The sequence below is a fragment of the Eriocheir sinensis genome, chromosome 48 (genome assembly GCF_024679095.1).
Source record: "Eriocheir sinensis breed Jianghai 21 chromosome 48, ASM2467909v1, whole genome shotgun sequence".
Classification (NCBI taxonomy): Eukaryota; Metazoa; Arthropoda; class Malacostraca; order Decapoda; family Varunidae; genus Eriocheir; species Eriocheir sinensis.
The window spans coordinates 11,099,690-11,114,077 of record NC_066556.1 but is presented as its reverse complement, the minus strand read 5'-3'; the positions used below and the strand labels follow the sequence as shown (position 1 = coordinate 11,114,077).

Genomic DNA, 14,388 nt, shown 5'->3' with positions numbered 1-14,388 from the left:
CAAAAGGCACACACTTATCAATATAGATATTATTGCATTAGTTTTTATCGGTGCAATCTGTTACCTTACAGCTCACAAAGGGTTTTGGTAGGAATACAAAGTCAATTTTATGCGCATCAGAACAAGTTAACAATTGGCCAATGAGCGCGAAGTAGCCTACCATCACCCGAGCAATGATACCAAGTCTGCGAGTCCACCCCTGAAGGAATATACCTATGCCAGTTCTCGTGGAATCGACGATAGTGGTGTTCCTGAGGGCTCGGTTCTTGGCCCAATTAATGCTCTTCATTATCTACATAAACGATGGTATTGGTAAGATTGGTAACTCGGTTCTCACTGACGAAGACAGGCAAAGCCTCCAAGAGGATTTGCACAAAATTTCAGCTTGGTCGGATAGATGGGAGATGCCCTTTAACGTAGACAAGTGCCAGGTCCTTCAAGTTGGAACGAGGAATAAGAAGTTTGATTACGAAATGCGCGGCGTTAAACTCAAAAGCGTTCAATGCGTCAAGGACTTAGGGGTCAAAATCGCGTCAAACCTCAAATTCTCACAGCAATGCATCGATGCAGCAAATAAAGCGAACAGAATGTTGGGCTTCATTAAAAGAAACTTTTTATTTAAGAATAAAGATGTAATACTCCCGTTCTACAATAGTTTAGTCAGACCCCACTTGGAATATGCGGTACAGTTTTGGTCTCCCCACCATGCAAAGGATATTGCTAAATTAGAAGGTGTTCAGCGTCGGGCAACGAAAATTATCCCTTCCTTGCGCAACAAATCCTACGAAGAAAGGCTTTCTACCCTTAACATGTTCTCTCTTGAGAAACGTCGCCTCCGAGGAAAACTGATCGAATGTTTTAAAATACTTAATGGTTTCACGAATGTAGACAGATCAACATTGTTTCTGATCGATGACACTTTGCGCACGAGGAACAATGGCGTAAAACTCAGATGTAGACAAGTAAATTCAGACTGCACCAAATTTTTCTTCACCAACGTTGTAGTGCGAGAATGGAATAAGCTCCCATCATCAGTGGTCCAGTGTAACACGATTGACTCCTTCAAAAATAAGCTCGACCGTCACTTCCTTCAACTTAATATCAACTAGAGTAGAAATGCAACGTTTTGGAGTCTTCTGATTAATGTAAAATCACTTAGGTTTAAGGACAGACCACCAAGTCTGGACCATGGGGTCTGTGTGGTCTGATTTTCTATGTAAATCTATCTATGTAAATTAGTAAATTTGCAGACGACACAAAGATTGGTAACTCGGTTCTCACTGACGAAGACAGACAAAGCCTCCAAGATTTGCTTAAAATTTCAGCTTGGTCTGATAGATGGAAGATGCCCTTTAATATGGATAAGGGCCAGGTTCTTCAAGTTGGAACAAGAAATAAGAGGTTCGATTACGAAATGCGTGGCGTTAAACTCAAAAGCGTTCAATGCGTCGAGGACCTGTGGCCCCGGGTGTCAAATTCGCGTCAAACCTCACATTCTCACAGCAATGATTCGGATGCAACAAATGAAGCGAACAGAATGCTGGGCTTCATTAAAAGAAACTTTTAATATAAAGAAGCAATTTTAATACTTCCGCTTTACAATAGTTATAGTTTCAGTCAGACCCCCCCTTGGAATGTAGGCGGTACATACAGTTTTGGTCTCCCCACCATGCAAAGAACATTGCTAAATTAGGTGTTCAACGTACGTCGGGCAACAAAAAGGATCCCTTCTTTGCGCATTTTTTTTTTTTTTTTTTTACGACGAAAGGTTAAATTCTCAACCCTTAACATGCATGTTCTCTTGAGAAACGTCGCCTCCGAGGAAAACTGATCGAATGTTTTAAATTACTGAATGACTTTACGAATGTAGACAATTCAAAATCGTTTATGATCGATGACACTTTGCGAACGAGAAATAATGGCACAAAACTTAAATGTAAACAAGTAAATTCAGACTGCACCAAATTTTTCTTCACCAACGTTGTGATGCGAGAATGGAACCGGGATCAATGTCCTTTGATCCTGAATGGAACAAGCTCCCACCTTCAGTACCTATACGTACGTGGTCCAGTGAAACACGATTGACTCCTTAAAAACAAGTTCGACCGACACTTCCTTCAACTTAATATTTTCTAAAGTAGAAATGCGCAGAGTTTTGGAGCTATTTGATTTATGTAGAAACACTTAGGTGGACAGACTACCTAGTCTGGACCATGGGGTCTGTTTGGTCTGAATTTCTGTGTAAATCTATATAGCCGGTATTGGTACCAGAGTTTTCGGTACCAATATTATCGGTACTGAAATTAACGGTACCTGCCCACCCCTTCCTCACACTCCCAGCACGGCGGCACGCTGCCATCACTTTGTCAACATCACGCCAGTGTTATTGGAAGCCAGCGTCACCTCCAGCATACATTTCCAATAACTTGCACTTCGGATTTCTATTCATAGCAAAATAAATAAAGAAATTTTGCATGAAATTTCTGTAAATAACATGACAGAAAGAAAAGATCGACATATGTGTTGTGAAAGTACAGGGATGAGTGAATCCCACTAAAAGATTCCTATACCTATCCTTTTTTTTTTTTTTATTCACCTCATCAGATTAAGGAAGTAGCTATCCTGGAAGATCACAACACTGATCTTCAAGCGCTATATAGTTTGTTTCTTTAAAATAATAGGGCGAAATATATGGCTGTATGTGTTGGGCACGGGGCAGCTGTCACGGGTCTAATTAATGACACTCAAGTTTCCCCTGATGATTGATTTTAAAGAGGCTTGGGAGCTAATTTCCCTTAAGGGTACCTAGCTCTCTCTGCATCTCAAATATATTGATTTTTAAAGGTGTTGACATAAGGGCTACAATTTCAGGTAGGCTCTTCCCTTGGGTCAAATTAAGATGTTTCCTTTCTTGTAGCCCGGGTGGAGGTGATCATATTGCAGCTCGAACCAGGTGACATGGCAACATCATGACCTAGCTATATAAATATAGCATACGTCTATAGCTTTAGGAAATGGGCATCTGTAATATTCAGAGACACCAACACGTTCATCAGCTGTCGGGAGGGCTTTGACAGATAAATTATCAGTAAACGAGTACGCCTGTTCCCGTCAAAGAAATTTGTTTACGTTAATACAAAATCAAGTTATATATTTACCTACAGTTCATATACACTTCCTAAATCGAAGCAGAGTAGACCATTAACTTCAATCATCGTATAGATAGCTCAGTTAAAATTAACACAAATATATTGGATGAAGCTTTGCCTGAAAGTCCTATATTTTATTATATGGGAGCCATCAAATTTGCTGGAACAGAGGAAATTATATATATATATATATATATATATATATATATATATATATATATATATATATATATATATATATATATATATATATATATACACACACACTTACACACACACACACAATGGGTAAGTTGAAAGAGTGAGTGATCCTCTTTTCCTTCGTGAACAATGGGATCAGATCCTACAGGCCAGCCCAGATGGCTCGGCCCAGAGCCCGTGTAAACAAGCAGGACAGCAGCCGTGTGCTGGGCTGCATCAGCTGAGGCGGGGCCGGGGTCACGGGCGCCAGAGCAAGGTGGGGTGCTTGGCTGGGAGTATTGGAGGTGACCTTGACCTTCCCGTGTGCTGCGGTCAGGACTGAAGAGATGAAAGGCTCGCCCACACAGCAAGTTCCAGTGTTGTAAAAATTGCAAACTGTATTTTCTGTCGTTGGTTTGCGTATGCCAGGTCCGATGAGGGGTTTCGTGGTCAGGAGGAGGGTGTCACCACTGTTAACAGTTACAGCTGAATACAGTGTCCCTAAATGCTATTTTATGCAAATGTGAATGCTAGTATATGAAATATTTTCCTTGTTTACTGTCTTGCTAAGTTTTAACCCCGAGAAGAGTTTGCACTTGTACTTTTTCCATTCTTGTAAGCTTAACGCCAATGTTAGAGACTGGCCCAACTTAACATGAGCCTATTTTATCAAACATCCGGAGTCTAAATAAACAGATCAAGAAAGCCTATCAACTTTACAATTGTAACATCTATATGAGGAAAAATATATTACTATTAATAGAATAATCATGTACACCACCTTGATTGTTTGAAAGAACATGTTTTGGAAAAAAAAACCTTTCTATTAAGTTTTGAGGTGAGATTTTGAAGATGTAACCTTGAGTATCATTACATCTTCCCCTGCACTGAAAACGTATATGCAAACGTGAGTGACACCTTCACCACTGAGGGAAGTATCCTTGAGGGAACAGGGCATCAGAGATATAGATAGATAAACTATTATAACAGGACAAATATTTTTCACATGTATTTTGTACAATGGAGTCATCTTTGTGTGTAGTTTTACATGTGTACTTTTTGGGGATTTGTTAAAAAAAAAAAAATCTTGCTGGGCTTTTCAACATGACTTGCTCCTCATTATCTGATTCTGCAAGGCACCTGTCACCACAAGCAGATACATACCGGATGTTTGCATTATCCAACCTGTATCTTTCTATCAGCATATTATGTAATGAAAGACATTTCTTAGCTTGAAGCACATGATAAATTGAATCACATACTTGGGAGAAGAGGTCCATGAGAGGTTGAAATAACATTATAGTTATAAAGCTGGCCATACACACGCAGGCCCAGCCTGTTCAGCCGACAAAAAGGGGCGGGGCATCAAGGCCCACACACATTTTTTTTTTTTTTTTACAACAAAGGAGGCAGCTCAAGGGCACACAAAAAAAGAAAACAATAATAAAAAAAAAGCCTGCTACTCGCTGCTCCTAAAAAAGAAACAAAAGAGGTGGCCGAAAGCAAGATCAAATACGGGAGAAGAGATGTCCTGATACCCTCCTCTTGAAAGAGTTCAAGTCGTAGGCAGGAGGAAATACAGATGAAGGAAGATTGTTCCAGGGTTTACCAGCGTGAGGGATGAAAGAGTGAAGATACTGGTTAACTCTTGCATAAGGGGTTTGGACAGTATAGGGATGAGCATGAGTAGAAAGTAGAGTGCAGCGGGGCCGCGGGAGGGGTGGAGGCATGCAGTTAGCAAGTTCAGAAGAGCAGTCACCATGAAAATATCGATAGAAGATAGAAAGAGAGGCAACATTGTGGCGGAATTTAAGAGGTAGAAGACTATCAGTATGAGGAGGATAGCTGATGAGACGAAGAGCCTTAGCCTCCACTCTGTCCAGAAGAGCTGTGTGAGTGGAGCCCCCCCACACATGAGATGCATACTCCATTCGAGGGCAGACAAGGCCCCTGTATATGGACAACAACTGGTGCAGGGGGAAAGAACTGGCGGGAGCAGCCCAGAGCGCCCCAGCCGAGGAAGCTGATTAATAAAGAGATGATGATATAGTTTCCAGTTGAGATTTTGAGTTAAGGATAGACCGAGATGTTTAGTGTTGAGGAAGGTGATAGCTGGGTGTTGTCAAAGAATGGGGATAGTTGTTTGGAAAGATTGTGTGAGTGGGAGGGTGAAGGGAGAAACTGATTTTTTTTGAAGGACACCAGGTTCTTCTTACCCCAATCGGAAATAATAGAAAGGTCAGAGGCTAAGCGTTCTGCAGCCTCCAGCCTTGAGTCGTTAAGTTCAACAGTATATGTTGGACCACCATGCTGATGACATGGATCTGCTGTTGGACAACAACTTGTTGGAGATTGCTTTGAGTGCATTATACAGCATAAAATCCTAAATAATGTGGTCAACATGATAAAAATCCTCAATAACTTGATAAAAATCCTAAATAATGTTGTTAACATGACTGACAGTGAGATCTCTGGCTGAGGTAGTTATGAGCTGCGCCTCATGTGCCCACACACATGCAGGCAGCAGGTGTTATGCGACGGAATTTTCAAACGCTGACTGTTTTTCATCCAGTAGCCGCAACAGGCCTGGTCAGGTGCAAAACTTCCCATACACACACAGGCTGCCTCTAGCCCCGCCGCTTTTTGTCAGCCTGACAGCCCGGGCCTATGTGTGTATGGTCAGTTCAAGAGCAACAACCTTCCTCAGGGGAAATTTGAACCTGTGACCAGGGAGGTGAGATGGCCAACTCTATATCAGTGAGCCAAAGCAACACTCCATTACCTCAAGGGATTTTAGCACCTTTTCAGCATCTTTTCACTCACTATTAGGATGCTTAGCCACAAGGTCTTTTATGACTTTGTAAGTGATGAGGCTGCAGTAGCTATTCAGTGGTTGGGTATCTTGGACACAAGTAGTGACTAGCAGTGAACTAATATTCCCCATTACCCCATTCACCTACTGATGCCTGCTAAAGGTTGTCAACTCGCTAGTAATCTTTGAGTATTACTAATAGGGGACTTAATAATGCTTAGGCCAACTGTTACCTTTAAAAGTTTTCGTATATACTGGCCCTGATGTACTGCTCATGCCTCAGTAAGCAAGACAAGCCCACTTCGTTAAATGGAATGAGACAAATTCTTAAGCAAATCAATTAACTATAGCCTTTGCCAAAACAACACATTCAGTCTGGACCTTATTCCATGTCAATAAAGTGTAAAACTAACCTGATTAAAGAGTGATGGAGCTAAAGTAATGGAATGGCTGCCTCCCAAACCAAGACTAAGACTTCCACAAAATCAGTGATAACGTCTGATACATGCCAGTGATAGGTACAAATTCCTTACATATAAAGTGATACTAGTACGTGTCATGCCCTGAGAGCTCATTTTACTCTTTTTCCTCTATTTTCCTACACGACCTCTGTGTGTATCGAAACAACACATGAGAAATTAATCAAGACCAGGAGAGGGTATTCGCCAGCTGCCTGGGCTGGGATTGAACCCATGACCATTGTGACGAGAGAGCCACTCCCTACCGAGTCAGTCAAAGAGGTACCCCACTGGCTAAGTGGGTTATTGGAGGCTTGTTCATCCTGACATTATTTTACTCTTTTTCCTCTATTTTCCTACACGACCTCTGCGTGTATCGAAACAACACACGAGAAATTAATCAAGACCAGGAGAGGGTATTCGCCGGCTGCCTGGGCTGGGATTGAACCCACGACCATCATGACGAGAGAGCCACTCCCTACTGAGTTGGCCAAAGAGGTACCCCACTGGCTAAGTGGGTTATGGGAGGCTCATTCATCCTGACATAGTCGCCGCACTACATATGCTTGACTTTCTGTCAACACAAGGCTGTCATTAATTGGGTTTTAAAGCAAAACCAGGTGAGGCAGCATTAACACAACTACTCCCTTTTGTTACTTTTGAGGGTAGCACGTCCTATTTATGGAATCTCGCCTATTCCCCTAATTTCTTCCCTAGATTTTTATTGTAAAAAATGTAGATTTTCCAAGAAAAGTTATATTTTTTTTCAAATTTTCAAAATTGAAAGAAGCTCTCGTAAAGATGTGTTTTGATTTAAATTAATTGCAATGCCTTTTCTCACTACAGAGGTAGGAAAGGATGATGCACTAACAGAAGATACAAAGGAAGGCAGACAAAGGACAAGAGGAAGATGAGTGTGGGAAACATAAACATTCATTGTCCATGGGAGGACAACTCTCCTGAACCTCTCCTGGATATCTGTGGAAAATATGTCATTGGTCATCCTGAGACATTCTGTGTCAAGCACCAATATAGTGGGCTGTGGTTCTTGCGACCAGGCACGGCTCTCCCAACAGAATTGTGTGAAAAACTAATAAGTTTGTGGCAAGACAAGGATCCAGAAGCGCTTGATGATAGGTTTATTAATATATTCAGAGATTTGACAAATACAAGGCTAAAGAGAGTAAATTTGAGAAACTCATCGGTGTCAGACGATGGCCTTAGTGTTCTTCTCGCTCATAATTTAATTGAACTTGATATTAGTAATTGTAGTAAACTCTCAGAAAGAACATTAGACAATATAAACAAGTATTGTGACAGTCTCATGACACTAGTGATTGGAAAAACTAAAGACATATTGCCAAGTTCTGTGTTATCCTGGTCCCATGCTGAGTCCAGTAATGATTTTGAAAACAGCCCAATAAAGGAGGGGAAACAGAGAGACTACATCCTACGAACCCCTAACCTGCGGAAGCTGGTGGTGCGGGAGCTGATACAGCCCAAGCACCATGAGTACTTCGTCATGCTCCTGCAGCCACTAACCAGGCTCACTCATCTTGACCTGTCTGGCTGCTTCTTCCTTCATGACATCAAGTACATCCTCCCCATGAAGAATCTAGTCTCCATCAACCTCCACAATGCACAGAGAATACAAGATGCAATCCCAGTTCTTTCAGAAATCAAAACATTAAAGTCAGTATAAAATTATATTTTTTATTTGAAGCACAAAATTAGAAACAAGTTATGAGTTAAAATTTAATGAATGAATGCATAAATTATATAGTTTTAATAGCCTATGGTGGTCTATGTATGTCAAGAAGCTATCAGTAAATTTTTATATTTAGGTTTGTGAAATTTTGAAAAGTTTTAGTTGATATTATTGCACTTGTTCATACTTGTACATCTTATTTAATTTTGTTTTTACATTTCCTTATTTTTCAGATTTTTAGATGTGTCACAAGCCAACCAGACGTACGGCATGTTTGAGTGTCCTAATACAACACTTGCCAACCTGGTGATGAGCCTGCCAAACCTTATAAGTTTGGATATTTCCGGCACAAACTTGTCAGGGGACGGCACCTTTGATGAGTACCGAGAGTCTGACACCGTAAAGAATACTCCTTAAATTTCTGTTGAAATAGAAAAAATGCTTATTGTCATAGTAATATGTAAATTATATGTGCATTATTTTAGGAATCTACTAGGAGTGAATTTTAAAAGCTGATCACAATATGATTGTTTTGCAGAAAGGGAGGAGCAGAGACAGAGATTCAGAAACAGACTTGTGTGATATTCCTGGACTGAGGAGTCGCATCAACAATCCCCTGGAGTTTCTAGGTCTTTACAACACTCATCATGATGCTTGCCACAGAAACCACATCCCTGCTAAGGTGGTAAGTTAACTATGATTTGCCTTTTTGTATTTTAGAAACCCTTTTGCCAATGCTCATAATTCTATTAGTATGTAAAAGTAAGTACAGGCATTATATCTACTATACAGTCAGTCATGGCCTCATACAATGTAGTACACAACCATACACCATGATTCAGTATATTTTTTGTGGTCAATAAACTAACTATTGTATGAATTGTCTTGGTCAGAAAAGAAATGATTTTTTTTTGTTTGTTTGTATAGATCACAGGAGATGCCAATGAAGAACAGATATTAGCAGCTACAGCAGCTTACCTGGATCGGCCTGAGGTCCTGGTCAAAGCCCTAAATGAACTGTTCCACATTTTCCGGTTTGAGACCTGCCATTACCAGCAGCGAGCCCTGAACCTCATCTTACTGGCTATGCTTAGGCACCGCTGGGAGAAACACATTCAGATATCCGGAAGGTAAATCACTGATGTGGCTTTTTAATGCTGATCACAGTATTATCTATGTGTGTTGTTGCTTCTTCCCTGTTCTATGTTGGATGACAGTAATGTATTTTCTTTGAACAGCACATTACTCATTTAATTTGATATGGGATGGTTAAAACATTTTCTCACTGTATTCTTGGACAGTGCATCACTATTCTACATAGCCAAGAGTGAAGACAAGAGCAGTCTGAGTGTGAGGGCAAGACAGAAGATGATAGTAGTATTGCTAGACGCCATGGAGACCCACCTCAATGACTCCACAATGATGCGCAATGGCTGCCTCACTCTCTGCCAGTTCAGGATACCTCAAGACGTGGCAAGTATCAGCACCTTGGGTTACAAATGGATGGGGAGTTATGCAGACACTGTAGGACATATTAAGAAAGCAAAAAATAATTTCCACATCAAGACCTTTGAAAATTATGCAACAATAGAATAAACTATTTTTCCTCACCAGCTGTTTGAGTATCGGCGTCTAGTGCAACTGCTGCTGCGCCTTATCAAGGGTAGAGGAGACGGAGATGACTTTGTGCGAAGGATTGCCATCTATCTTCTCAATTCTCTTGCCTGCCAAGTTGATGGGGAACAGAAAGAACTTGTTGGAGATTTAGGAGCTATAGAAGTGAGTTGTTTTCATTCTACTCTGATAACATTCAAATTTACTCTGAGAATATGACTTATTACTTCTTGCATGTTGATAATTTCTCTATGTCTGTCTTTTCAGACAATGCTGAAGCTCATTAGTGACCGGCTGCAGAGTCACGTGCATGATGACATGCTGGAGATTGCCTGGTCGGCCATGTGGAATGTTACAGATGAGACTCCTGTCAACTGCCTCCGCTTCCTCAATGGCGAGGGAATGACATACTTTCAAAAGTGTCTTAAGGTAAGTCTTGCAACCATGAATTTTTATTACCATTACAACAATCTCTTAAGTGACTTATTTCATTAATTGTCATAAGTGTAATATTAGTAAGTCATCATTGGCTGTAATGTTTATTCTAATAAATGTATTGTTACATTCCACATTTTAACTTTGTGCTCCATGTCTAAATGCCTTAAGGAATTTCCTGATAAACCTGAGTTACTGAGGAATATGATGGGACTGTTGGGCAACGTGGCAGAGGTAAAGGACCTGAGACACCGCCTCATGACGCCAGATCTCCTCACCACCTTTGCTGACCTCCTTGATTCCAACTCCGATGGCATTGAGGTCAGTCTTATAGTCGGCGATTATCTTTTCTCCAGATATAATATGAACTGTTCAGATAAAGTGTTCCTTACATTCCTTGGCAATGTTAAGTGTGCCTCTCCTGAAAAAGCAGCTGCCTGATTAATTTACTCTATATATTCTGAAACTGTGTTGCCTGATGCAGTGGCAAGCTTTTACTTGAATAAATAAATATCTGCCTTGGTGTCTGTGGTGCAGGTGAGCTACAATGCTGCAGGAGTGCTGTCCCACATCGCCAGTGGTGGGGCAGAGGCTTGGACCATTGATCGCCCCACACGGGCCGAGGTGTTAGAGAGGATGGTGGCAGCAATAGAGCGCTGGGACCTGGCCTCAAAACGCAACATTAATTACAGGTGAGACGTTTAAAAAGTAATGTTGTATATGGAAAATTGCTTCTTCTAATACAAAGCAATTTTCCTACATTTTTTCAAATTTTTGATGTGGAGTAGGGTAGTTTAGACATTACAATTTTCTTAATTCTATGGCAACTGTACTGTTTGAAATATCAATAGTTTGTAAAAATATTATTGCTAGAATAAGTAGTGACATGACTGAGTTTTTTTAATGTATGTACTTTTAGTTTCTACCATTTCATTGTTGCCTTCCTTTTCAGGTCATTTGAACCCATTCTAAGGCTGCTTGAAGTTTACCACACTCCTCAGTGCCAACACTGGGCTGCCTGGGCACTGGCTAACCTAACTCGAGTTTATCGTGAGTCACCAAGCTAACTTTCAATCTTTATAGTAATTTTTTTTTCTAGTCAAGGCTCTTAATCTCTCAATGGCAAGAAATGGGATCTGATGATGATTGGATTATACTTGTGTATTTGAATTATTATGTTATCTTTGGTTACAGTTACAAACAGGCCAGTTTATACTTGATTCTTATAATTTTATCAGCTGAAAAGTACTGCACTCTGGTGGAGGAAGAAGGAGGCCTACAGCTTCTACAAGCCCTTCTTGCCTCCCCAACGCCATACCATCGCATTAAGGATTTAGCAAGGACTGTCATCATTCAATGCCAACACTACAAGGTTAGTGCCAACCCTAGAGCACCCATATGGACAATGTAAAGTCTTAGGAATGTAGTAATCTTGTCAGGAATGTAATGATATCAGTTCTGTAAGGTATCTTGGCAGGGTGGTGGTACTGGTAAGTGTAATGAGTTTCATCCTTTATGTTGAGAGTTGGGATCTTTATATTTTACTACTGTTTGTTGTGTATTTTCAATTGTGTTGTGTTTTCATTATTTAGGGACAAATTTTGTGTACATTGAAGTTTTTATGTAGTTGTGTTTATATTTCTAGAGTACTTTGAAGCCTGCAAGATATGTAGCTACTATTAAATTCAATAACTAAAAGTCAGGTGAAACTGGTCTGTCAAAAAAGCATAAGAAATATTTTTATATTGTAATTTACTTTATATCACAAATGATGCTATGTAGTATGATAAAAACAGATTACAAAAAGTATTTTGGTATGATTATTGCTAAAATGTACTTATTTTTTTTCAGGAGGATGGGTCCCTAGAGCGAATGGATTTGGATTCAAATTCTTAAGGAAACATGATTCAAGTTTGAGTCATTCATAAGTGTCTAGAATGACATTTTAGTGTGATATTTGTTGTTTTCTCATTTGACAGTGTCTGGTGATGATTTTTTTTCTTGGCAGAGTTAATCAAACAGAAAAGTACTTCTTTGGCATTCATGTAAGGAAAGAGTTTTTTGTGCCCACTTATGAGATTTTATGCCGAGTCACACTGTCTTAAAAAAAGTTGAATATATTAATCAAAGGTAAATGGTTTGAGCTTCTGATAGTGATATGACTTATATTTGTTGTCAATATGTTGGTAATATATTATCAGGCATTAATTGATTTGTCACTACATATGTGCTCACGAAACTCCACTTCATTATAAATTGATTTTTTGATGCAAATTTTAATAAATACTCTATGCATTCATGATATCTTTTACTTAGCATGTAGCTCTATATTTACTGTACATACAGTGACATTCAGCTAGTCCTATCATGTTAAGCCTGTCTGAGTGTTACGTGCAGTCATCCACACCCGTATACAGCAGCATTGCTACTACTTACTGCTCAGAAAGAGGATAACCACTTACTCTTCAGAGTCAGTCATGTAAACTATTTATTAGTAGCAACTAGGACTTTAATAGTGAACAATTAACACCACTTATCAATATATTTATATAGCTGATGCTTATCTGTTTCTTTTTATTATTAACTGCATAACAATATAGGCACTGCTCCTTGTGACCAAAAGGAGGTAATAGTGGTCAGAGGAAGGAAAGCAAAGGCAGTGTGTGCAGCACATACAGTAACATCTATGCATACCCATTGGTCTTCAATACTGTGGCTGTGCAGTAAAGCCACTAATGTGTGACTGGAAACATTGGAGGGAAATCATCACTGTCCATTAAGGAATATTTCCTGAAAGCACACTATAATACAGATTGAAGGTTAGTTTATATTAAGTACATATGTTTAAGGCCTTTAACTTGAATTATTTTTGGCTGCTCCCTTGACTTATGGTAAAACTGTTCTCTCTCTAGTAATAAAAAAAAAAAAATCTATTGTAATCTTCTCCAGGCAGTTCAGAAACAGACTAGTAGGTACTTTTACTGTAAATGTAGCTGCATGAGGTGATTCCATGGAGAGTGCAAATGCAAGGTGTGATGTGTGTAGCCTGAGCTGATGCACCAATTGGGTGGAAATTGGTATGTGAGTGCTAAGCAATTGAAAACATTTGTTGAATATTTTCATATAAATGGATTTTTATTCCCCTTCCTAAAGTAGAGGTGCCAAGTACCATTCAAAACCAATACAATGGGTCAATTAGAAGCACCTTTCCAACCCTAAATGAAGCAAAGTCTGTAGCACTACTACTGGCATGTTCTTACCTGGATTTCTTACCTGGATGGGGACATGCCCCATCCAAAAACAGTGCAATGTCCCCAACAAAACTGCAGCGGATGGTTTTCATGAAGATGGTTAGATGATTGGCTAATATGACATCATGAGATGGCATGAACAACTACTATTTTCAAGACACAGTCAACAACAACAATCCATAAAAACACCCAAAGAACAACCAAACCACCAGAACAAATTAATCAAATTCGTTTAAGATCAGACCAAGATGCTTGTCCAGCTGGCGTTTGAAGGAATTCACCGAGATGACAAACAACAGAATCCGGCAAGCCGTTCCAAATGTTAATTACTCTCAATGAGAAGTATCAAGGGAAATTATAAGATGGGCATTGAGAAGGCAAAGATTACCAGAAAGATTGGTTGAATCGGTGACGGGACAAAATGAAGGTACAAAATTGAGAATGAAAACAGTGGTGGGAATATCAGATGAGTTTGAAATTGGAGTGGGGGTTCACCAGGGACTTTGAGAGGTGGATTGATGCCTTTGGTAATAAGTGTCTACGCAGAATCATGGGATATCGCTGGAATGACTGTGTCAAACCTGCGACTACTCCGTGAGACTGATTCGACATATATTACCTGCATAGTCCGTCAACGCCAACTTCGGCTATACGGGCACGTGGCACGTTTTCCGGAAGCTGATCCTACTCATCAGGTTGTCTCTGTAAGAGACAATCCTGAGTGGAGGAGGTCAAGGGGATGCCCACGGAGTTCGTGGTTGGAGCAAGTCAATAGATCCTA

At 40.0% G+C, this 14,388-nt stretch overlaps 1 protein-coding gene across 4 annotated transcripts; it reads left to right on the top strand.

The window, feature by feature from the left end:
- The first annotated feature begins 3,464 nt into the window (after positions 1–3,464).
- On the top strand, positions 3,465–12,653 carry LOC126981588 (protein zer-1 homolog). Of its 4 annotated transcripts, none has more exons than XM_050833009.1 (13): positions 3,465–3,606; positions 7,446–8,291; positions 8,541–8,706; positions 8,846–8,992; positions 9,235–9,437; positions 9,609–9,780; positions 9,922–10,086; positions 10,189–10,350; positions 10,528–10,677; positions 10,894–11,048; positions 11,309–11,406; positions 11,595–11,728; positions 12,208–12,653. In XM_050833009.1, exons 2-13 carry the CDS (start codon positions 7,510–7,512, stop codon positions 12,250–12,252), a joined length of 2,379 nt encoding a protein of 792 aa, XP_050688966.1. In that variant the 5' UTR covers positions 3,465–3,606; positions 7,446–7,509; the 3' UTR covers positions 12,253–12,653. The 4 variants fall into 4 exon arrangements, with proteins under 4 accessions (XP_050688966.1, XP_050688967.1, XP_050688969.1 ...); XM_050833010.1 differs by having other exon boundaries at positions 3,507–3,696; XM_050833012.1 differs by having other exon boundaries at positions 3,507–3,706.
- Positions 12,654–14,388: the final 1,735 nt, after the last annotated feature.

What these genes read in the sequence shown, in the direction of transcription:
- LOC126981588 (XM_050833009.1), top strand. Translation starts at nt 7,510, where the DNA reads ATGAGTGTGGGAAACATAAACATTCATTGTCCATGGGAGGACAACTCT. An exon ending in ACTTTCAAAAGTGTCTTAAG is followed by an intron (nt 10,351 to 10,527) that starts GTAAGTCTTGCA and finishes AAATGCCTTAAG; the next exon opens with GAATTTCCTGATAAACCTGA. An exon ending in AAACGCAACATTAATTACAG is followed by an intron (nt 11,049 to 11,308) that starts GTGAGACGTTTA and finishes CTTCCTTTTCAG; the next exon opens with GTCATTTGAACCCATTCTAA.